At 40.8% G+C, this 23,645-nt stretch overlaps 1 protein-coding gene across 13 annotated transcripts in view; it reads left to right on the forward strand.

The window, feature by feature from the left end:
• The window catches only part of LOC133387928 (hornerin-like), a 107,432-nt gene that overhangs the window by 78,310 nt on the left and 5,477 nt on the right, over nucleotides 1–23,645 (forward strand). For 7 of the 13 annotated variants that reach the window (XM_061633792.1, XM_061633791.1, XM_061633795.1 and 4 more), the window contains 24 exons: nucleotides 1,195–1,236; nucleotides 3,918–3,956; nucleotides 4,371–4,403; nucleotides 5,381–5,407; nucleotides 6,262–6,300; nucleotides 6,620–6,655; nucleotides 7,214–7,252; nucleotides 7,520–7,564; nucleotides 8,237–8,269; nucleotides 8,469–8,504; nucleotides 9,166–9,237; nucleotides 11,638–11,682; nucleotides 12,560–12,604; nucleotides 12,942–12,977; nucleotides 13,141–13,176; nucleotides 13,332–13,376; nucleotides 14,083–14,154; nucleotides 16,391–16,429; nucleotides 16,564–16,602; nucleotides 18,679–18,717; nucleotides 19,258–19,287; nucleotides 19,938–19,979; nucleotides 20,084–20,260; nucleotides 21,969–22,028. In XM_061633792.1, coding sequence (XP_061489776.1) covers nucleotides 1,195–1,236; nucleotides 3,918–3,956; nucleotides 4,371–4,403; nucleotides 5,381–5,407; nucleotides 6,262–6,300; nucleotides 6,620–6,655; nucleotides 7,214–7,252; nucleotides 7,520–7,564; nucleotides 8,237–8,269; nucleotides 8,469–8,504; nucleotides 9,166–9,237; nucleotides 11,638–11,682; nucleotides 12,560–12,604; nucleotides 12,942–12,977; nucleotides 13,141–13,176; nucleotides 13,332–13,376; nucleotides 14,083–14,154; nucleotides 16,391–16,429; nucleotides 16,564–16,602; nucleotides 18,679–18,717; nucleotides 19,258–19,287; nucleotides 19,938–19,979; nucleotides 20,084–20,260; nucleotides 21,969–22,028 — 1,146 coding nt within the window. The remainder of the gene's footprint in view (nucleotides 1–1,194; nucleotides 1,237–3,917; nucleotides 3,957–4,370; nucleotides 4,404–5,380; nucleotides 5,408–6,261; nucleotides 6,301–6,619; nucleotides 6,656–7,213; nucleotides 7,253–7,519; nucleotides 7,565–8,236; nucleotides 8,270–8,468; nucleotides 8,505–9,165; nucleotides 9,238–11,637; nucleotides 11,683–12,559; nucleotides 12,605–12,941; nucleotides 12,978–13,140; nucleotides 13,177–13,331; nucleotides 13,377–14,082; nucleotides 14,155–16,390; nucleotides 16,430–16,563; nucleotides 16,603–18,678; nucleotides 18,718–19,257; nucleotides 19,288–19,937; nucleotides 19,980–20,083; nucleotides 20,261–21,968; nucleotides 22,029–23,645) is intronic. The other 6 variants (XM_061633798.1, XM_061633793.1, XM_061633800.1 and 3 more) reach the window with 6 other exon arrangements.

Raw genomic sequence — 23,645 nt, forward strand, 5'->3', positions numbered from 1 at the left:
CTTGGGCATCAGCTTGCCCTGGCCCCTGGCGTGTGTGTGTGCGCGTGCACACATGGCACCCCCAACCCCCCACCTACCTGTCTGCTGTCTTTTACCATTGCCCTTAATGAAGATGGTGGCCGCGGTTTCCCTAAGGGGGATGGCGCCTCCACCACCATCTTTGTTGATGGCACATGTGTGTGCTATGCCATCAACTAAGATGGCGGCAGGGGCTTCAGGACCTTAGGGAAACTGCGGCCACCATCTTCGTTAAGGGCAATGGTAAAAGACAGCAGACAGGTAGGTGGAGGGGTGGGGGAGGGCGTGGGGGGCCCGCAGATCGCGGAAGGGGAGCAGAGGGGCAGCTGAGGGCCCCCCTGTAGCTCCGGGGCTGTCGCGCCAGTGCCCAACCTGGTCACCCTTTAGAACCGGCCCTGGTCAGGGCCATGAAGAAGGGGGCTTAACCCTTTCTTCCCTGCTGGAGCCCAATGACAATTATCCACTGAGCTGCTGTTTGCGCCAGGAGGGAAGCTTCTGTTTATTGGCACCAGTGGGAGAGTCTCTCCCAAGCCAAATAGCTCTTAATGACAACGAAAAGACAGCCATGTCTATTGCCTAAACACATGAAAGAACTTAAACCAGAGGAAGGTTCCTGAAAACATCTAGGACTATTTAGTGTTTATACAATGCATCAATATATGTCAGGGGTGGGGCACCCCTTTCAGTCAGCGGACCAGATAGAATTATGGCTAACATTTTGTTGGCCTGCTGACCCCCCGTGGAAACTGTGCTGAATGCAAGCTGTACTTTCAAAGGAGCTTGGCTCCAGTTGTTCCTTTGCAAGCACAACTTGCACTCAGTACCATTTATGTTTGGCACCAAATGCAAGATATGCTGCCAATTTCCAAGGGAATATGATGTCTGCCGCAACCAGCACAGCTTGCTTTTTCTTTATTTTAACATTCTCTTATGTACACCGCCCAGAGAGCTTTTTTGGCTTAGGGCGGTATATAAATAAAATAAAATAAATAAATAAATAAATAAATTTGAATACCATCTTTCCACTGATGGTATTGGTAGGGCTCTCAAACTCCTATAGTTTCTTTATTGTTTTGAAACCCAAGATTTTTTCTCGTTTGCATAGCATTATTTATTTAATCTGTTGCTCATGCAAGGAAATAACTTGGCTTTCTGAAATTTCTGTCTTTGTTGCAGAATGAAACCACTAATTCACGAAGTATCAATACCTATGGCCAGGTAAGAATATCCACTCCATTCTGTTTAAGTCTTTATTGAAAATTACTAACCTATTAGCTCTTTAAGATCAGGAATGCACATTGCCTCCCCAGAGGAAACCTCCTCATCTCATCTTAAATACTTTTGGAGAATCAGTTAGGACTTATATTCACTGTTGCTAAGGCTAATTCCAAACCTGCTTCACGGGAATTTTTTTTTAAGAAAAACACGCTTAAAAGGGTTTTGGGTTTGTTTACAATCAAGCAGTATATACATAATGTTAAATAAATAAAAATGTCAAATAAATTCATAACTAGGGTTTGAAGCAAAGTAAAGCCAGACTATTTGTGATGGAGAATGTCGGCTACCAAAGTAGCAGCCCATGTGCTGGCCCCAAATTGCAACTTTAGGAGTCCTCAAGGGCTTGCAAATGACTGGTGCAAATTTTTAAAGACTGTTTTTCTAGGACAGCAGAATTCTCCCCCCATGTTATGTCAGAAACTGCTTTTGAAATTCCTCTTCGTTGCAAAAACAGTTTGCCATGCAACATGGAAGGCTCCTGTCCAAGAAACAGAAGTCCCCTTGGAGAGTAAAAAGAGTTGCAGTCCTAGAAGTAAGAAAGAAGTACAAGCCATGCAATAAAAGAGTCGAACGCCATTGCTCAACAGCTGAGATACAGCTGCTCCTCCCTCTTTGCTCTTGGACAGTAAAATCCTAGGAAAGGGGGCACATCCTTAAGCAATGTCATGTCATGTGCCAGAGTGGGCAGAAAGCAGCTCCAATGTTGTTGTGTTGTAGTATTTTATGTACGCTGCCTTGGAGATTCTTCTAGATCAATTGGTGGAATAGAAATAAATTTAAATAAATAAATAGTCTGAATCCTGAATGCAGTATTCCTTTCAGTTAATTTCCCCAGATATTGCTAATTTTGTTTTCACTTCAGCACACACCCCACACCATCCTGTTAAACGTGTTAGCAATGGGGGGTGTCTGTTTTTCAGTGTTGTGAAGTCACATACGATTGTTTGATTATTATTGTGTATCCTAATGGCCATAGGCCACAGACTTTTTTTTGGTAAAGATTGAAATTCTATTCTATTCTTTCTTTCTTTCTTTCTTTCTTTCTTTCTTTCTTTCTTTCTTTCTTTCTTTCTTTCTTTCTTTCTTTCTTTCTTTCTTTCTTTCTTTCTTTCTTTATATCCCACCCTTCCTCCCAGCAGGAGCCCAGGGCAGCAAAGAAAACCACCAAAAACACTTTAAAACATCAAAAAACAGACTTTAAAACACATTAAAATAAAACATCTTTAAAAACATATTTTTAAAAAGCTTTCAAGACTTCTTTAAAAAAAAGGTTTAAAAACATACTAAAAAGCAATTCCAACACAGACGCAGACTGGAATAAAGTCTCAACTTAAAAGGTTTGTTGCGAGAGGAAGGTCTTCAGTAGGCACCAAAAAGATAACAAAGATGGTGACTGTTTAATATTTAAGAGTAGGGAATTCCACAGGGTAGGTGCCGCCACACAAAAGGTCCATTTCCTGTGTTGTGTGGAATGGACCTCCTGATAAGTTGGTATCTGCAGGAGGCCCTCACCTGCAGAGTGCAGTGATCAACTGAGTATAGAAGGAATAAGATGGTCTTTCAGGTATCCTGGTCCCAAGCTGTATAGGGCTTTGTACACCAAAACTAGAACCTTGAACTTGGCCCGGTAGCAAATGGGCAGCCAGTGCAATTATTTCAGCAGCGGGGTGACATGTTGGCGATATCGTGCTCCACTGAGCAGTTTCACCACCGCATTTTGCACCAGCTGCAGCTTCCAGACCAACCTCAAAGGCAGCCTCACATAGAGCGCATTACAGTAATCCAGCCTGGAAGTTACCATTGTGTGGACAACAGTGGTAACAGTGGTCAGGCTATCCTGGTCGGTCCAGAAATGGACACAGCTGTCTTACCAGGCAAAGCTGGTAAAAGGCACTCCTAGCCACTGAGGTCACCTGGACCTCTAACAACAAAGATGGATCCAGAAGCATGCCCAGACTACGAACCTGCTCTTTCAGAGGGAGTACAACCCCATCCAAAGCCGGCAACTGACAGATTATCTGAACTCGGAAACCATCAACACACAGTGCCTCTGTCTTCCTAGGATTCAGACTTAGTTTGTTGGCCCTCATCCAGCCCACCACCGATTCCAGGCACCGGTCCAGGGCTTGCATGGCCTTTCCCAATTCAGATGTTACAGAGAAATAGAGCTGGGTATTGTCAGTGTACTGCTGACACCTGATGACTGCTTCCAAGGGCTTCATATACTGTAGATGTTAAACAGAATGGAGGACATGATGGTACCCTGCAGCATAACTGCCAGGGTGCCGAAAGACAATCACCCAATGCTATTGTCTGAAAATGACTTTGGAGATAGGATTGGAACCACTGTAAAACAGTGCCTCCAATACCCATCTCACCAAGTCAGCCCAGAAGGATACCATGGTCAATGGTATCAAACGCCGCTGAGAGATCAAGTAAGAGTAACTCTCCCTGGGGTGGCACTCCCCCTGTCCTTCTAACGATAAAGGTCATCCATCAGGGCAACCAAGGCTGATTCAGTCCCATAACCAGGCCTGAACCCGGACTGGAATTTATGTTGTAGTAATACATGGCATTTATTTAGTACCTTGACTTTAAGTATTCTTTTGCATCTTTTACAGGGTGAAACCTTTTCTAGTAATGAAAACTATAATTTACAGGTAAGAATTTTTCCATTGTAGTTAGATTTGACCGGATGGTCCTTCAACCAACTCTGATCTAAGAGTAATAACCACTCATTTGCTATAGTGTTCTGATGTTCATACAAAAACAGTGAGGGCAAGTAATTCTCCTAGAAGTATACTCCTGTTAAAATTCTCATTTTAATCAGAACCTTCAAAAGTTCTTTATACTTTTAATCAGGACATGGCATAAACTCAATAATTTTAATGAAATTATTAATAGATTTGTTAATCTCATGCATAAAACCCTTGAGAACAAAATGTAAATGATGAGAAAATTGTAGATGGGAAAACTGAATGCTTACAAAAGGCTTCTTGCTTGGAGAAACCTAGCATAAGCAAAAACTAAATACTGAGAAGCTGACTGATTTTAACTCCCTTTGTTCTGTATAGGATGGGTCATTTGTGGCTTATGCCAATGGCCAGGTAAGCAAATTGATCATTTGATTGAACCTTGCTCAACTGTTTATAGTATCCAAACATTAAAGGAAGACTGAATATGTTTCCATTTCTATTCCTTTCTTCAACTGCTCAGCCTCCCATATTTGCCTAAACTGTCTCCGACCCACTTAGGCCCTTATGCTTTGAGCTTCTCCAGTGCTCCTCAATCACCTTGACACTGCCTTTTTAGACATATCCCTTCAGGGGCTAAAGGCAACCACTCCCTTTCTGACAGTTGAAGAATGTAGCTCCATTGTTTTGCATTTCAAAGGGAATGGGTGCAGCAAGATACTATGGGAAACTTCTGCTGCTTTTTTGGTGACGTGTGCAAACTGAAAATGATTCAAGATTTAATTTATTTGCATGTGCGATGGGATGGAATCGAGCAAGTCCCAAGGTTACTACAGCTTCTGAAACAAAATCCATCTCCTGAATTTCTGAAGTTGAACTGATTTCTGTTTTCCACTGGATTTGTAGCCAGCCCCACTACTGTCACTTGACAGCATCAGACCGATCAAGGCCCAATTGCTGTGCCAACTCCAAGCTAGGCTGGTAATTTGCCTGCCTCTCGCCTTCTGCCCTTGCCAGCATGAGCAATAGAGATGTAGATGTGGTGATGGTGGCCCTACCACTCTGTCATGCCCTGCTGCTGCTCAGCTGGGGTTTAGATTGACCTGCCTATTTTTACTGTATGATTTTGTGTGTGTGGAGAAGTAACTCGCCCTATAATCAATGAAATTGATGAAGGGCAGGATCTAAATTGAACCAACAAATATTTCTGATGTTCTCCAGTGGGAACTGATCTCTACTTTCTAGAAGGAAACAGGAATTTATTTCTTCAACACTTTCACAGTTGTGCAGGCAAATCACTTAAAATAATCTAAAATGTTATAAATATAAACCTCTGTGTGAAAACATATTGCATTTCATCTCACTTTTTAAAAAAACAAATATTTTTACAGGGAGGATGTTTTTGCCCTGGTACACTGGTAACTATTTTTCTTTACTATTCATGTATTAGTTGTCTTACATGATTTAATTTATATTTATTTTTGATAGTTAGCATTGTTATACTTAAGAGAATGCTTGCTTCACAAGAGATCACATTTCCTCACCATGGAGTTATTTCCCCCCCCCTATTAATTTCTTGATGAGATTTTTATACAAGACAGTGTGGGGGGGAAATCCTTCCCTTTTGGTATGCTTGCCATAATGGCTGCTATCAAAAATCAGACTTGCTCTTTATAAAGTGGCTTGGTAGTTGAACTCTTGTTGGAGCTTTTCACAAAATACAGTTCCATGCGGATCTTGATGGCAGAGCCCATTCCATTCAGAATTTATGCCTGTAAGCCTCAGAGTTCTTTGTTGGTCCATCTATAGTTGTAAGTACTCTTAATAACGATATGATGCTTTGGTCATCGAACATCCCAGACAGGCATTAAACACTGGCAGGAGCCCTGGATTAGCTCCACTGGTGCTTCTATACCTCCCTGATCTTGCCACCACCGTACCCTGCCCTCACACTGCCTGGTACATGGCAGCATTGCCACTGCTGGGAAGCCAGTTCTGCAGCACCACCCATCCTGCCAGTCACTCCTGGCATTAGCAGTGTAGCACTTTTTTGTGTGTCTGTTAACTTTCATTTCCTTTTTCTCATGTTTTAAATCTAGATTATTTCTTTATAATATTGAATTTATGTTATGATTATGTAATTGTTTTTCTCTTATTTTAATTTGCTGGTATCTTTTGTAAACCGATTTTCAAATGTTTTGTATATTGATAATATATAAAGCTTTTTTTGGCAACCGTCTTTTTTTTTAAGTAGTAACTGTTTTCTGTGCAGGTTGGATCATATGGCGGTGGTGGCGGCCAACATGGACAGGTACTTAGTATATATGAAATATGTACTATATATGTACTATATATAAATATATATTATAGTAATATACAACACGATTTTAATATGTTGAAAAATATGTTTTATGGGTGATATCAGTCATATTCATAGCAGATCCATTGAAATCAATAAACTTAAGTAACTTCAGTCCATTGATTTTAATGGATTTACTCTGGATACGGCTTAGCTGGTATCACTCTATGTTTATTCCTGCTCCTGAATTTAAAAAATAGTTTAGTGCATGTATATTAGAGTATTTCAGCAAAAAACAACCTTTTTGAAGTAACAAATTCTTTTTCTGCAGAGTGGATCATATGGCAGTGGCAGCCAATATGGACAGGTAAAAACTTTATTTATATATATATATATATATATTATATGCAGTGGTATAGTGGCACATTCAAAAGTGCAGGATCCCTTCATGTTAGTCACACCACTCCCACTCGCTTGCTTGTTCTCCGTTGTCATCTCCACACTCTTCAGTCCTTCCCGCACACACCTTCTCCCACATCCCTGGGAGCCAATCAACATGAAGGGAGAGGGTGTTAGCTACCAAGAAGAGTCTTTTCTGTGGCTGACTCACCACCTTTCACTCTGATTGGCTCCAATAAGCAGGAAAGGACAAGGAAGCAAGCTGGGAGATTCTTCTCAGTGGCTAATACATTCCCCTTTCATGCTGATTGGTTTGTGGGATGATGGAGATATAGGAACCTGGCTGGGCCCTTGCTCCCCAAAAAGTAAGGGTTAATCCCCCCAAGACCACAGATGACTACACCCATGATTATATGTAATATACATAGAGAGATTTAAAGTGTTATATGCTTATATCTGCTTCTGAATGTAGAAAGTATTTTTTTTCAGTAACAAAATCTTTTTGGAAAAACTATTTTCTGTACAGAGTGGAGCGGCTGGATGGAGCGGCATCCAACATGGACAGGTAAAAACACTTTTAATACATCATCCAATGTATCCAACTAAGTCATATTCAGGTAAGCCCACTGAAATTAATGGATGTAAGTTAACCATGCCTAATTTGATTTTGGAGGTTCAACTCTAAATTCGATACAGCCCCGCTATACAGTATACACAGAAAAATGAAAATTAAAATAAATCTATGTTTATTGCTTATTTTGCTCTTAAAAATATAATGTTCCTTAGGGCAGATTTATTAATGTAATTTTTTAAAAAAATGTTTCTTGTGCAGGGACGACCAGATGGAACATTTGGGGGCAGCAGCCAATATGGACAGGTGAAAATTATTTTAAAGTATATGTAATATATACAAGGTAATATACAGTGTACAGAAAAATATTTTTAAAAAGAAAAATAATATTTATTCTTACTCTGATCTTGAACATAGACAGTACTTTAGAGTGCAACCCTTACTGCAACATGGGAAGGTGAGAAGTGGTAGAATAACTACTACTTTCACAGCCCTGCCTACTTGTGCAGGCCAGAGTGGGTGGTGCTAGAGGTGACCTTTTTTACTGGGTGGATATTTTCAACCCTCCCCCATTTATTCAAATAGGCAGGAAATTAATTATGCCTGCTACATGCTGGCAGAGAGTGAGTGCCCAATCCATGAGCCTGTCTCTGATCAAGTGAATCCAAGGCCACCACTGTCTTTCTCCTGCTCCACCCCTGGAATGCCTTGTTTCGAGTCCTAATGCTAGCTACTGAATGTGAAACAAGCTCCAGCAGTTGCTCTATTACCCTGGAATGATCTGCAAGCGTAACAGTGGCCTACATGGTGGATGTGCCCCACTGCTAGCAAAGTTTGACTCTACTAACAGAGAGGCACCTCTACTCCTTCCTAACTCCCTTCCGCCAGTGGATTTGGTGGTAGGATTGCACTGCCCATGCACTAAGGTAATATTATGAAGGTAATACTGTATTGTTTTAATAAGTGTTTTCTCTACAGGGTGGATCATATGGTAGCAGCCAATATGGACAGGTAAAAAGTATTTTATTATCTAGTATATTGTATAAGTGTACACATATATACACATATACATACATGTATATATACACACAAGAGCACGCACACACACACATATATACACACACGCACACACATACACATACATATACATGAAAGTAGTTTAGTGAAAGTATATTAAGGTAATCATTAATTTCAATTGTTTTCCGTACAGGGTGGCTCATATGGCAGCAGCAGCCAATATGGACAGGTAAACATTATTTTATAATATACCATATATTTAATATTTATAATATATGTAGTACACAATATATCTATATCCATCTATCACACAATATAATAAATATAGGCTATCAAATAAATAAATATTTCAGCTCTGGATTATACAAAGTAGTTTATTGCAGATATATTATAGCAATATAGTATTCTGTTCCTGGAGTGCACTGAGCATGCTAGGGTCCCTTTAATTTGAAAATTAATATTTTTCTGCATACACAAGGGACTTCTCCAGTATGTAGAGACTCCTGACTTCTTTGTGAGTTGCCCCGTTTTGTTGTTCAGCTGAAGGTTTGGGACAACTGAATTTGGTATTAGAAGGAATGATAGTAATTGTATTATATTATATTATACTGTATTGTGACCTAGGGCCAGTCACTGCCTCTCAGCCTCAGAGGAAGGCAATGGTAAACCACCTCTGAATACCACTTACCGTGAAAACCCTATTCATGGGGTCGCCATAAGTCGGGAACGACTTGAAGGCAGTCCATTTCCATTGTATTATATTATTACCTATATTATAGGACATATATAACATAGAAATAAGTTTTATGTTTACTCTTCTCCTGAATATAGCTTAATGCAGTTATGTTAAGATAGCATATTTTTATAGTTATAAGTGTTTTCTTATATAGGGTGGATCATATGGGAGCGGTCGTCCGTATGGCCAGGGTGGATCATATGGTGGTGGCAGTCAATATGGAGAGGTAAAACACACACACACACACAACAGACATATATACAGATAATGTGCAACATACATTTTACTATAGCATATATTGCTATGTTATCTATGCACCTAATAACATCCAAGCTTCTGTAATGTATTTTTTGTCATTTGAAAGATGTTTGGAAACTTCACTTAAATTCAGAATGTGACACCAAGACACACTGATCTGAAAGTATTTTATCTATTTATTAAGTGGTTGGTGACTAGGGTCTTTTCAGTAGTTTATGAACCACCCTTGCCAGACAAATCCATGAGGTGTTAACTTGCAACTTTATCAGGCACACTGTAGCAGTCAATTTCTTGCAATGACAGGTGTCATGACCTATGACCTCATGGGTGCCAGGTACATGCTTCGGACCCAATTCCCCACCCTGGGTAATTGATCCGGAACCCAATTTTCCCCCTTGCCAAGGCTGTGCAAACCACACCAACCCTGCAGGGTAGAAGATAGGCTGCTACCACCCCTTCAACTGGTTCTCACTCTGAGTTAGGGGAAACCCAGAGCCCAGACATAGGTAAACCAAGGATTCCTAAAGACGAGAGCCAAACAGGCGCTCCTTGTCCAGAAGCCTCTGGTAAAGCCAAAACACACTCTTGGTAGTTTGTGGTCAGCGGTCAAGGTGCTGGATTCAGAACCAAATTGTTCTCGCTCAATGAACACACAAGGGTAAATAAGAAGTAGCTTTATTAATAAAATATAAGTGTACAATTAATAGCAGCAAAACAATTCCTCAAAACCCACATCCAACCAGGTAAGACATACAGGAGAGTTCAGACACAACCAAAAATAACAAACCTAACTGACCTATTCTACTTACCGTATATTCCGGCGTATAAGACGACTTTTTAACCCAGGAAAATCTTCTCAAAAGTCGGGGATCGTCTTATACGCCGGGTGTCATCTTATAGGGCGGGTGCTGAAACTTCCGAGCCGGACTGGAGAATCTGCGGTCGCCACATATGGTGGGGGGAGCTCAAAAACGGCCACGGCCGCATCCCCGCCGTATGCGGCGACCGTATGAAAGCAGCAAGGGCAGCGCTGTACAAGTACGGTAGAAGAAAATCCACTCACCAGGATTCGTGGAAAGAAGTGAAAGAGGCGTGTTTGCGCTACCGCTCTGATAGTCTTGGAGACAGGGAGGGCTGGGCAGGCAGGGAGAGCTGACCAATCCAAGCAGGCTTTGTATACAACAACCAGCCAATCGCCGGTAAGGTACATCGCTTGTTGTATACTGGGGTAGTCTTATACGGCGAGTATATCCCAAACTCTATATTTTAACTGGAAAAGTTGGGGGTCGTCTTATACGCCCAGTCGTCTTATACGCCGGAATATACGGTACTTGAAGAGGTAGTTCTTGTAAATCTCATCCCCTCCTAAGAGAGGCATCAGTAGGGTAGTGAAATCCCACTCAGGTAACCACCCGTCTAGATGGAACCCAGGGGAACAAAGACTATGGATCTCACCCCCTATACTTAAGGACAAAACCCTAGCAACGGTTCACAGTGATTCAGCCAATCAGGGGGCTTTCTAATGAAGTAATTTTCCCGAAGCTTCTTCACTTTTCACGCCTTAACCCCCCTCCGTTCCTGATCTCAACTCTTCTCAGGCCTGGTTGTCCTTGAGTACCAGGCTGTCACAGATAACAGAGATAACCAGGTGCTGCTTCACCAGCTCTTAATTAGTGACAGCTGAGAAACAAAACTTAAAAGTTTTCCACTCACACAGAGGCCCATCTCCTCCCAAGATGAAATCCCCACAATTCTCTGCATCTGAGCCATGTTGCAAAACCCCATTTTAAACAATGGTACAATTTCATGACTGTAGGAGCTTGGACAAAATGAGCTATGAGATTCATTCCATGATATTAACATGAATGACAATAATGTTAGGGTGATTTTATTTATCAAGACTTTTAAGGGTTAAATTATTATTTCTTTATGTTTTACTAATTGACAAGTGACATAGTGGCTTGTTCTCAATTTATTGTTTATCTGTTTTATCTGATTTTTGTTAGATGTTACAGTCATAATTAGATTTACTACTGACATTTCATTGGTTTGTTTTCAGCCACTTTGGAGATTTTAGATATGGAAGAGTAGCTTACAAATATTTTTAATAAATAATAGAAGATAGTGGGAGAGTTTTGGCTTTGCATGCAGAACATACCAGGTGGAGCTGGGAAAAAACTGTCTAAAATCCTGGAGAGCTGCTGCTTCAGCATAGACAGTACTGGACCAGTTGTCTGACTCAGTATAAGGCAACTTTCCTGTGTTCCTAAAACCCCAGTTTTTGAATGAAAGAAAGAGACTAGCTTAGTGAAAATAAAATTAATATGGCATTAGTCTTTTTTGTAATTAATATTTGTTTTCTGTACAGGGTGGATATGGTGGATCATATGGTGGCAGCAGCCAATATGGACAGGTAAGAACACTAATGCATAATATATATGTAATATCTACTGTAGTTGTATATATAGGGGACAGCAGACTTTAGACATACGGGGGTATATTTTGTGTTTTACTGAGACCCATCAGCTGGATGCAAAAAACATACACTTAGAATTAAAGAACATATTATTTCTGAGTAGCTGCTGAGATCAGGGATTTGTTTTGAGTACCAGAACTAAGCTGAACTCGTAGGGCTGAATTCAGTGCTAGTCTTCCTCAGAATAGACCATTGAAGTTAGTAGATTCGACGAACATTAACTTCAGTTGGTCTGTTCTGAGTAGGACTCCTGTTGGACAAAACTCATAGTCCTTCTACAAGATAATCCATTCCTGGTTACCCCCTAAAGTTTCTTCATGTCAGCAATCCAAGTGAGTGTGGACAGATCATTTTGTTGCTTTATTGTTAGACAATTGGGAGTCGGAAATCCTTGCCAAATCTACAGCAAATCATCTAGCGATCCCAATCTACCTTCTGCCTAGGAGATATAAATTAAAAATACGTGTTATGCTTGTTCTGCTCCTGAACACAGCTAGTAGCTCAGTGCCTATATTTAGTTACTTCACAATTTCTAAGTGCCCCCACTCCACAACCCAGCCAGCTATCCAGAAGGTGCCGCAGTTGATCATATCGTCAAGTGGTCCAGGAGAATTCACAGAGCTGAAATTCCTTTGTCCTTCCTCCAGCATAGTTCACCAGTCAGGAAAACCAAGGCAGGTTCGTTGCAAATATTAGCCCTGGAAATAGATTGAAATGGATCCTGATTAGTTTCACAATATGTCTAGCATATATAAAGGCAGTATGGTATCTCAAAGTGACAATCTTTTTTTTAAGTAACGTATTTTCTGTTTAGGGTGGACAGAGTGGACCATATGGGGGCAGCAGCCAATACGGACAGGTAAAACATTTAAATATATATTATAAATGTCATCCATACAAGTGTTCTCCAATTTTGGGTCTCCGGATGTTAAACTCCAGCTCCCATCATCCTCAGCAAGTATGGCCAATGGTCACAGATTATGGGAGTTACAATCCAACAACATCTGGGGACCCAAGGTTAAAGAACACTGATCTATACCATTGTGTTAAATAATATACACATATATTTTAGTAAAAGTGTTATGCTTATTTCTGTTTCTGGATACAGACAGTAGCTTAATGAAGTTATCCTAATGTAATATGGTATTTCACCACCAAACAACTTTTATCTGATGTACTAATTGTTTTCTGTTCAGGGTGGATCATATGGGAGTAGCAGCCAATACGGACAGGTAACAGCACTTTTAATATTATAAATGTAATATATACCATGCTAACCAATACATGCACACATATATTTATACTATGTTATGCTTCTTCTGCTGTTATATATAGAAAATATTTTAGGGAAGATATACTAATGTAATTGTTTAAAGTAATGTGTTTTCTCTACAGGGTGGATCATATGGTGGTGGCAACCAATATGGACAGGTAAAAACTCTTTTAATGTATGTAGGTAGGTAATATATGCCTTGGTATACACACCATTACAAAAACTAAAAATATGTTTTATTGTTTATTTCTGCTCTGAAATATAGAAAGTTACAGAAAGTAGCTTTTGTAATTAACAAATGTCTTCCATACAGGGTGGACAGATTGGATCATATGGTGGCAGCAGCCAATATGGACAGGTAAAAAACAAATATATAATGTAGCATATATGGAATATATACCAAGATGGTATATGTCCATCTAGATTTCATCTTCTGTGGATGCAAAGTCCCCATTTGAGGGATCCTGCTGGCAGAGGAGGTGGGAGGTAACTTTTGCCAATTTCTCCTTCACCTGCACCACCTTCCATGCTATTCTGGAGGACCTCACAACTCTCCATCCACTGGGAGGCATCTGCTAACAGTGGAGGAGGGGAGAGGACTTCTGCCTCTTCCCTTTCTTCTCTGCAGGCTACTAGCACCCCTTGAAAATCCGTTCTGGAGGCTACTCCAACCCTCTAGAAGAGTTTTTGAGAAGTGCTGGAGGCTGAAGAGAGGAAGGGTAATCAGCCAAATTTGTCTCTCCTCTTCCATTAGTGGACAGCTGCCTCCCACTGAAGCAAAAGCACTAGGAGAGCCATCTGGATCTCCCCCCTCCAGTTTTTCTACTTATTTCTGCTCCAATATATCAAAAGTAGTTTATTGCAGATCTGTTGAGAAGACTAGTCTCAGAGGGAGGCAATGGTAAAACCCCTCTGAATACCGCTTACCATGAAAACCCTATTCATAGGGTCGCCATAAGTCGGGATCAACTTGAAGGCAGTCCATAATGATGATGATGATGAAGTGATAACATGGTGTGTCAGTGACAAAGCATCTTTTTAAAAAATAATTGTTTTCTGGACAGGGTGGATCATATGGCAGCAGCAGCCAATATGGGCAGGGTGGATCATATGGTGGCAGCAGCCAATATGAAAAGGTTAGAACCCTTTTCCCACTTACAGTATTTTTACCACTGAAAGTGAATGTGCTTTTTTAATTGAAATGTTGGCTCCTGCCTAGTGCAGGTTTAACTTATGAGTATTCAGAATTTGAATAATTATTTTCTTTTAGCCCTGGAAATAATATTTCTTACAATAATGCTTTAAATATAATTTAAATTAAATGTGATAATCTTTTAATGTATGGAGCTGATAAGGTATTAGACAGATCTTTACAGGAGGGTTTGCCAGTCTTGAAACTGATGTTTTCTTGTGTATCAGGATGTGCTTCAGCTAGTCTGATAGCTGTTAGAAACCATTGCGGTAACCACAATGAGTAATAAAAGGCAGTTCCACAAATCTGGTTGGCCTAATTTGCATATTATGCAAATTTGCTGGTTATGCACATCAAGAGGGAAAAAGATGGTAGCCTTAAGAAAGAAAGAAAGATAAAGAAAGGTGAGGCCTCATTTATTTATTTAGAAGGAACTACCATATAAATAAATAAATGATAATAAGATTACATATTATATACATACAAAAATTAAAATTAAACAACTCAATTTTTTTTTTAAAAAAGGAAACTTCATGGGGGTAGAATCTAGGGTTTGGAGGGTGGGGTTATAGAGATGGATTGGAGTTAGGTGTCTGTAGAAGGAAAATCTGGATTTAGGACAAAGAGGAGAGAGTGGGGTTGATATTCACAGGCTTTCCTTAAGCATCTGAAAGACAGGATAGACTTGGAAATTTTAAGAGGGCATAAGATCGTTTTTCTTAAAATGTTTTATTTTTAGAAGCCAGTTAAAGGCTAAGAAGCGAAAAATTTAGGCGGTGCACACAAGTTGATGCATACCATTATTTTACCTTCAGCTGAGTTAAATTAAAAGAAGAGCAAACACATAGCTCTGGTTGAAAAGGAAGAGATCAGAAATTGCTCATACTGCTTTTTACCCATTAGTTTATAAAAGAGGAGGGGAAAGCAGGATATCCTTGCTTCTTTGTGTGTCACCTACAGCTGTGTCTTCCTTCAGTAGTAGCAATGGAAGGTGGAAGCAGACATGTGTCTCACTAAATAATCCTGCTGCAGATTTGCCTCATTTCTGTGGATCTACAAAGGCTAGTGACTTTTTTTTTTAATGGAAGCTGGGGATCCAGCCCAGATAATTGCCCAAATGGGTCATACTGACTGGTATGCTCAGAATCTGGCCAAAACGTGGACAAGAAGGCCATATGGCAACCTTATTCATATCCCTAAAGCTGTCCCATCATTTCTTGGGAATGCAATTATTGTGGAAATCTGCTTTATGTTAGAAAATTCTTTTCCCATAGTTTCTTTAGAAATAAATCTTACCTTGCACAAAGAAGGCCCATGCATGATACTCCTCTCTTCCACCTTTTGCTTGCCTGAAGCTAGGCTAGGGAGCTGGATATATCCTCCCCAGCCAGCTGTGGAAGACCTGAGGAAATCAGAAGTCACTGGAAGTATTGTGGGATAGTAGTAGCAGTAGTAATGGTGCCTAGTGACATTTGTTCCAAATTTTTCCAAACCACCTTCAATGTACTGATATATACACATTATGAATATAAACTTATTTCAATGTTGTTAAACTACTATGGATTTCAACAAAGGGATCCTTGCAATTGTAGTTCTTCTCTAAAGAAACTTGGCCTTATAAGAAATTATTCACCCTCTTATACTATTGCAATTCCCAGGTTATGTGGCGAGGGTTAAATGTGTAGATTTAAGCCCTAATGTAGGAGTAGTTAATGTGGTCTCCTCCAAATGTGAGCAGAATTCAGTTCCCATCATCCTTGACCATTGGCCATGTTGGCTGGGGCTGATTGGACTGTAGGCCAACATCTGGAGGGCACCATGTCAGCTATCCCTGCACTAATGCAACCAGACCCTTGTACAATAGACAGGACTGCAGATTCAAGCACTGTCAGAAAAATCAGCAATCAGACCAATCAGCTGTCCAGAGTAATGGAGGTACACAAAATCCAGTTTCCTGAGCTGTTGATGTGATTGTTGATTTCCTAACCAGCACTATACATATACAGCATAGTAACTGGATTAGGAAAGGAACTATGCATGCAAAACAAACATCCTGAATTCATCTAGCTAGAGAGACATATGCAGCTGGATCAGAATATAGGTATTTTCTTTCTACCAAAGAAGAACCGTATCCAAAAAAGCATCAGAAACAGAAACAATCCATGTCTAATTTTTTACAGAACAACTCTTCCTCAGGAGGCAGTCAGCCTGGTGGAAAGGTAAGCATGCTTCCTAGCTGGATTGAGGTATAAACTTTCTGTTATTTCCAAAAGAAATCTGAACCACAAAAAGATTGCTTGATAAAAAAAAGAAAAAACTGGAGCAGAAACAAACAATTCCTAATCTTTTACAGAACTCAACTTCTTCAGGAGGCAGTCAATCTGGTGGACAGGTAGGAAATTAACATGCAGAAAGGAAAATAAACCACACAGAGATAGGTGTCTTGTCTGTAAAGATGCTGTTAGCACAGAAATAGATTGCTTGTGCATTGCTTTTAGGGATCCTCAGGAGGAAGCTAATCTGGTCAAGTAGTGTTTATTCAAAATTTGTAACAAATTTGCCATAATACTTTAAAGCACATGTGCAATTTGGCATTTGCCTGCTTTGCTGGTAAAACAGCTGATTCGAAAGAACATTGTAGCTCTGAGCTGCACCTCTCAGCCTTGTAGTATTTTATTGATTACATAAAGATTCTGACTTTCTTCCATGATAGAATTCAAGGCACCATACACATATAGGGTTCCCAAGTGGTCTATGCATGCACTGACCAGACCCAGATCTGCTTTAGCAAGGTTGCTGCATCATCATGTGCCTTCATACCAAAGCTGAAGGAGGCAGCTAAGCTAGGTGTGCAATGGATGGTATTAAACTGGATTGCTGTCATGACTGTATTTGCTGACTCTCCTCATGTTTTATGGTCAGTGAAGGGAGAGAGCATGGGCAGCCATGGGGCAGAGGTGAGTGACCGAAGCAGGTAACTGGCAGTCAGAAAAAGATGGAGTGAAAGAATGATGATGTGGAAGATAGGTAACTGGGCTTTGTAAAACTAGTTTTAGAGATTTTTTCTTGTCCATTTTACATCAAAGTGGTGGCAGAGTCCACCAGTGGTGCTTGTGAAAATGAAATAACAGCAACAGTATCTATTAAATTCAGGGTGGTTTATAACAGATGCTATTGGAGGTCAATGATTCATAGGGTTGCCATAAGTCATAATTTACTTGAAGGCACATAACAACACATCTATTAAATTATTTATTGAATTTATATCCCACCTTTACTACTGAAGGAGCCTAGGTCAGCAAACACATCAACAAAACAATTTAGCAACAACAAGGCATTTCAAAAACAGTGTAAAACATTCTAAAAGTAGTTACAGTTAAAAACCTTCAAAAAGCTGTTTAAAGATAAAACTCTTTCATCCAGTGATCTCTGGGTTGCCAAGAACAGTCTCCTTCAGTCATCAAATACTTGGGTAAACAGGACTTTTTCAAATTCCTCCAAAAAGTCAACAGTGTTGGAGACAGATGTGTCTCACTAGAGAAGGCATCCACAAATGGAGAGCCACCACAAAAAAGGTCCTGCCACAGGTCTGTGCCAACCGGGCAGCCCTCTGGTAATGGCACTACCACCAACGCTTCCTGCCAATCATAGCACACAAATGCCTTGTATAGCTGGTCACATTTCATAGATGTGAGTTCTGTACACATCACATGATAGTATTACTTCCAGTCCCCTGAAAAACTAGGTGATATGTTATGGGAATATGGGAAGTTGCTTTTTTCTCATGTAGCAAGGATCTCCTTCCACTATTATGTCTGTGGATCAAGCTATCATTGTTGGATCAGGGCTATTGCCATGCAGCAATCAGGAGAAAGTTGTTTCCTTTGCTCCAAAATAATAATTGTCTATATATAGCTAAAATGGCTCTCTCGTGGATGGTGCAGATTTAATGGAGCCAGTCTCTTAAATGCAGTTAAGAGGCTAGTAGTGACCTCTGTGGGATTGTGTGCTCCTTCGCTGCAACTCTTTCCCTACTCAGAACAAATCCTGTTCTCCTTTAACCATGTTTATGGTGGCACTGTTAACCATGGTTAAGGTTAATCAGTTTCCATTTAACCTGGTTTCCTAACCAGGATTTGAAGCTGATTGTAATGGGTCACTGGAGCACAGATCATTATGGTTTTCCCCCACTCATGCTGATTCCTTTACCTAACCTTTTCCACATTTTATGCCTTAGAGTCAGCTTACATCAGTATTTTGGAGATTCTGCCTCCCCCGCCCTGCAAAAAAAAATCTTTTTGTCAGCCTGGATTGGATGTGTAATGGCCATCTTAGTATTTATTTTTGCATCTTGTCTTTGTTCATTTCATAAGAACTTAGGTTTTTATTATCCTGTTCTGCATGCTGTGTACAGATTAGAAAGTCCATGGCCATATAAATAACCTGTGTTTTCACTGTATAATTATAGGATTCTTCATCCCCTTCAGGCAGTCAGCAGAGTGGTCCGGTAAGCATTCTTTCCTCACACTATTGATACTGTATTTACAGAGTACTATTGGTGAACTCTCATGTGGTTATAGATATGCAAGTTTAGAATATGAAACCCTGTGTGTTTTTGCAAATATAGAGCTCATCGTACTCTGGAAGCAGGCTTGGTGGAGAGGTAAACTTTCTCTCCTTGACATGCTCATTAATTGCATATACTCAGGTACAAGCTAGCCATTCCCATATCAAATAAATAAATAAATAAATAAATAAAACGTTTAAAAAGACACTGTAGAGTGCTAATAAGAAAACAGGCCCTGCGCAAATGAGTTTGCCATCTGATAAAGACAACACAAATACAAAATAGTTAAAATTGGAGGCAGAAAATGAGAATGTCAAAATTGAAATTAGGGTCTAGAAATGCATGACATTTCATAATTTTTAACTGTAAAGCAGCATTGATCAATCTTCATTCAAAGAAAATTCTTCCATGAAAATAGCATTCTAATAAGATGACTGATTTCCTTTTAGTAAAGAACTGTAACGTGTGTTTTCTTTACAGCGTGGATGTGATTGCCCAGGCAGGGTGACTGTAAGTATCTATTGCCTGCTGTATTAGTTTGTGCGACAGAAGCTAATCAAGCAATATGAGCTGGATTATTATTATTATTATTATTTATTGCATTTATATACTGCCCCATAGCTGAATCTGTCTGGGCTGTTTACAACAATTAAAAACATTAAAAACAAATATACAAATTTTAAAAACACGTTTTTTAAAAAAAAATTAAAAACATATACATGATCCATTTAAGTTTTTGAATGGGCTTCTTTCTGACACTTTTGTTACCTGCAACATTTTGCAGCTATTTCTTTTCTTTTTTAACTTACCCACCTAAACTCTTGATGTATCTAGATGCATCTTTGTGTATTTGCATGGTCTTCCTCTGCTCCCATTCAAGTTATTGATAGATTTCTTTATAAAGACTTTTGAATATTCAATAAATCCCCACGTATATTATCTCTGTGTACTCAACAGAATGAGATAAAGACAGATAAAACAGAGTGCTCACATTTTTTTCAGGTCCCACCACAATAACTTGCAAAGTAAGGGTTCCTATTCAGGGAGTATTCTAAACACATTTAGATTACTCATGAAAGATATGAAAAAATAAAATTCTTTCCAAGTACTTGCCCTTCTGCATAGAAAAGAGAATATAGAAGTGTTTTCCTCCTTAACAGGGTTCTTCTTACGGAGGACAAGGCAGCCAGTATGGTGGACAAGTAAGGGATAATCTTCAATTCCATTGGTAGTTTGGCATGAATTGTCTCTTGAGACTAAGAATGAGCATGTGCATTAAAAAAAACCTGTCTTTTTTTTTAAACAGGGTTCTCAGTCAGCAAATAGCCAATATGGTGGTAGACAATATGGTGGCAACAGCCAATATGGTCACGGACAATATGGTGGCAGCAGCCAATATGGTGTTGGACAATATGGTGGCAGCAGCCATTATGGTGGTGGACAAGGAAGCCAATCTGGTGGACCAGGAAGCCAGTATGGACAAGTAAGGAACATTTTTCAACAGAATTTACATTTTGGTATAGTATCCAGTATGCTGGCCATCGAATGAAACTAAAGCATAGCATAATTAATTGTTTTTGTTTTAAAAACAGAGTTCCTATCCAGAAAGTACCCGATATAGTGGTGATGAAAGTAGCTAATATGGTGGAGGCAGATGTAGCCAACATCATGATGGTCAAGTCAGGAATATTTCTCAGCAATATTTATATGTGGTTAAATTACTCTGTAAATGTCAAACTATATATGGTATGGGAGTTTTGTGATTGGAGCTATAGGGGAATGGTTATTTCAGTCCCACTTTTTATCAACATAAGTTCAGATATTTGTGTATCTTTAATTGGTTTTTTTTACAGGATCCGTGGAACTCCCTGCCATGATAACCTAAGAGTTCCTCAACGTGACTCTTTTCCACTGCCACCCATTCCCTTAGAATGCTTTTCAGGACTCCTAGTAGCTTTGCATAGTAAGCTTAGATGCAGTGAAGGCTGGTTCATTTGGGCAAATGGGGCCCTGCTCCACCAATATCATTGTGCCCTCAGCCAGCCCCCACCTGTCTGTCATCTTACTTCCATCCAGTCCATGGGATGGCACTGCCTGTGAGCTTAGCGTTGCCACTTGTCAAACTCATCGAGGAGGATGGAGACAAAACTAGAATTATTTGTCTCTGCTAGTCATTGCTGTTGTTCCAGCTATTGCTGGACTCCCTGACTTCCGCCCTACCATTCCCAATGGGCACCAACCACCACTGCTCAGGTATCAAATTGATACCATCATTGGAGACAAAATAAATTATTTACTAAGAATGTTTGTTAAAGGGATATTTTGTGCATATAGGAATACTGATATTTACATTGGGGTCTTACATGTGCTTGATGACAGTTTCTAAAGACTCAAGAGACAGCTGACACCAGCCTCTAAAAAGGCTTTTACCATAGGCCAAACTTCCTAAACTTCTACTGCAGCCAAATTCACTCACAGTCACAGCCCAGTCCAGGTATTGAGGACAACCTGCCTCTGGCTCCAAAGTTCCTGTGTTTGTACCTGCGCTGCTTGGATAGTATAACTGGTATTTAAAAACTGCTTTTGTGTCCTCCTTCTGATAAGGCCTTTACACAAGGCAGGCTTTTAGCCTAACACAGCCACCAGCTCCCTTCTTCTGATCTTCACCACAACATGTTGTTAAAAACCATTCTGGTTGCTTTTCAAGTGGCTAGTGTGTCCACAGCTTTGCACTCTGACATCAACAGGGGTCACAGACATCTTTTCCAAAGCACAAAACATAAATAGGCATACACACACAGATAATTTCTCCACAGGAATGCACATTTCCCCCTTTTTCAAAAAAGAGCCATGGAGCCCCTGATATGGATCAGGACCATTTTGTGGGGGAAGGGGTAATCATATTGAGTTTGTACCTCTTCCCCACCCCCATGGCTAATAGCAGCTTTGTGGGGGGGGGTGGATCTGCATTGGCGAACTGCTGCTTAAGCAAAGAATTACCCCCTGTCCTTCGGTGCCACAGCGCCAATGAAAATACAGCTGCTTTTAGAAAAAGGAAAAGATGCTCGCTAATCACAGTACTCCAACATCTTATCTACTTTATTTTCTCCAGAGTGTTCACAAAAGTTCAAAGAAATATTGGTATTTCCTTGGTTAAAAAAAATCTTTTTCTAATTACATTTTGCTTCTAGGGTTATCAATATGGAAGTAGTCAGTATGGTGGTGGACGAGGCAGCCAATACGGTGGACAAGTAAGGACTGCTTATCAAATGTATTTATGAGGGCTGCAAAGTTCAAGTCAGTTAATGGCTCTAGAGGAGCAATCCTAGCTCTTGTCTGGGGCTACTGAGCTGAATGGAGCAGCAGAGCTCCTACCACATCCAAAGCTTTGTCGCTCATGTTAACCAGAACAGGATATAAAGGGTGAGTTCATCTGATGTTTTGCTGCACCAGCTTGAAGGTGGCACAGCAGAGAGCCCCAGAGTGGTCACTGGACTAACGTAGGAACCAGAGGATGCCCACCTCTGCCTCTTCCCTGCTCCTCCCCCAAAATGTCCCATTTTGGAGTTTTCTGCCAGCAGGGATGCCACAACCAGTACCTTCCACCCATCCATGCTTTCAGTGGCCACCACCTGTACCGTCAGAAAGAGCCTTGTGGAGGGACACCTCTGCCATATCCAAATCTCCTTCAGCATGGCAAATAGACAGTTGGGATTGCTCTGTAAGCATCTAATCAGTCTTCTTCCTCTAGAGAATTTCAGTGAAATGGTCCTCCCAATTTCCTTCTCCACAGAGTGGACAATTTTGAGAGCTCATTTGCTCACAGCTCCATTTTTACAGCATTATTTAGGAACATAGGAGGCTGCCTTATATTTAGGGCTGGCGCCAAAGGGCAGCCAGGTCAGGCCCTGGCTGAGAGCCCTGCAGCCCACAGGGGCCCCTGAAGGGCCCCTCGCTAGGTTGGGGGAGTAGTGCTCCCCTTCCGCGATCCGCGGCAGGGTCCCTGCCGTGGATCGCTGGGAGGGAGCTGCCCACCCACTCACTCTCCAGCCCGCCTGCTCACTTGCCCTCCTGCCCCCCTGCCTGCTTGCTCACTCACTCGCCTTTCTGCCCATCTACTCACCCTCCCGTCCCCCCCACCTGCTCTCTCACCCGCCGTCCTGCCCCCGCCTGCTCACCCTCCCGCTCCGTCACTCACCCGCTCACTGGCCTGCCCCCCCACCAGCCCGCTCGCTTGGTAGGTAGGTAGGTAGGGCATGCGTGTGTGTGTGTGTGTGCCAGGGCCCAGGTCAGGCTGGTGCCGGCCCTGCTTATACTGAATCTGACCAGTGGTCCATCTAGCTCAGGATTGTGTACACTGACTGGCAACAGCTCCCCAAGGTTTTGGACAGGAGTATTTTCATGTCCTACCTGGAGATGCTAGGGACTGAACCTGGAATCTTCTGCATACAAAGCAGATGCTGTACCACTGAGATCTGGCCCCACCTTATTTAGTTACTTAATTCAGTTGATTTCAGACTGAATACTACAGAATCCTGGAGTAATTAGAAGCTTATGAGGGATTCCTCAAGAAGAAGAAAAGTACCAGTGGACAAGCTGCTCATTACTACTAATCCACCCAATTATAGTGAGACTCAGCAGGCCTGGCTAGTTTCCTCATGAGAAATGAGTGTGCAACTGGACAACAGAAAGGGGTTCTATGGCAGATACTTGGATATTCCTCAGCAAACAAGTCAACATGGGATGAGTTCTCTTAGGGTAGAAAGTTTGAAAACTTGCTTAATTCATATGGATTTCTGCTGTGTCATCCTTAGGATTGACAGAGGAAATACGTTTTTCCTGATTTCAAAATATGAAACTATATATTT

Source organism: Rhineura floridana, chromosome 6 (assembly GCF_030035675.1).
Source record: "Rhineura floridana isolate rRhiFlo1 chromosome 6, rRhiFlo1.hap2, whole genome shotgun sequence".
In the NCBI taxonomy this organism is placed as follows: domain Eukaryota; kingdom Metazoa; phylum Chordata; class Lepidosauria; order Squamata; family Rhineuridae; genus Rhineura; species Rhineura floridana.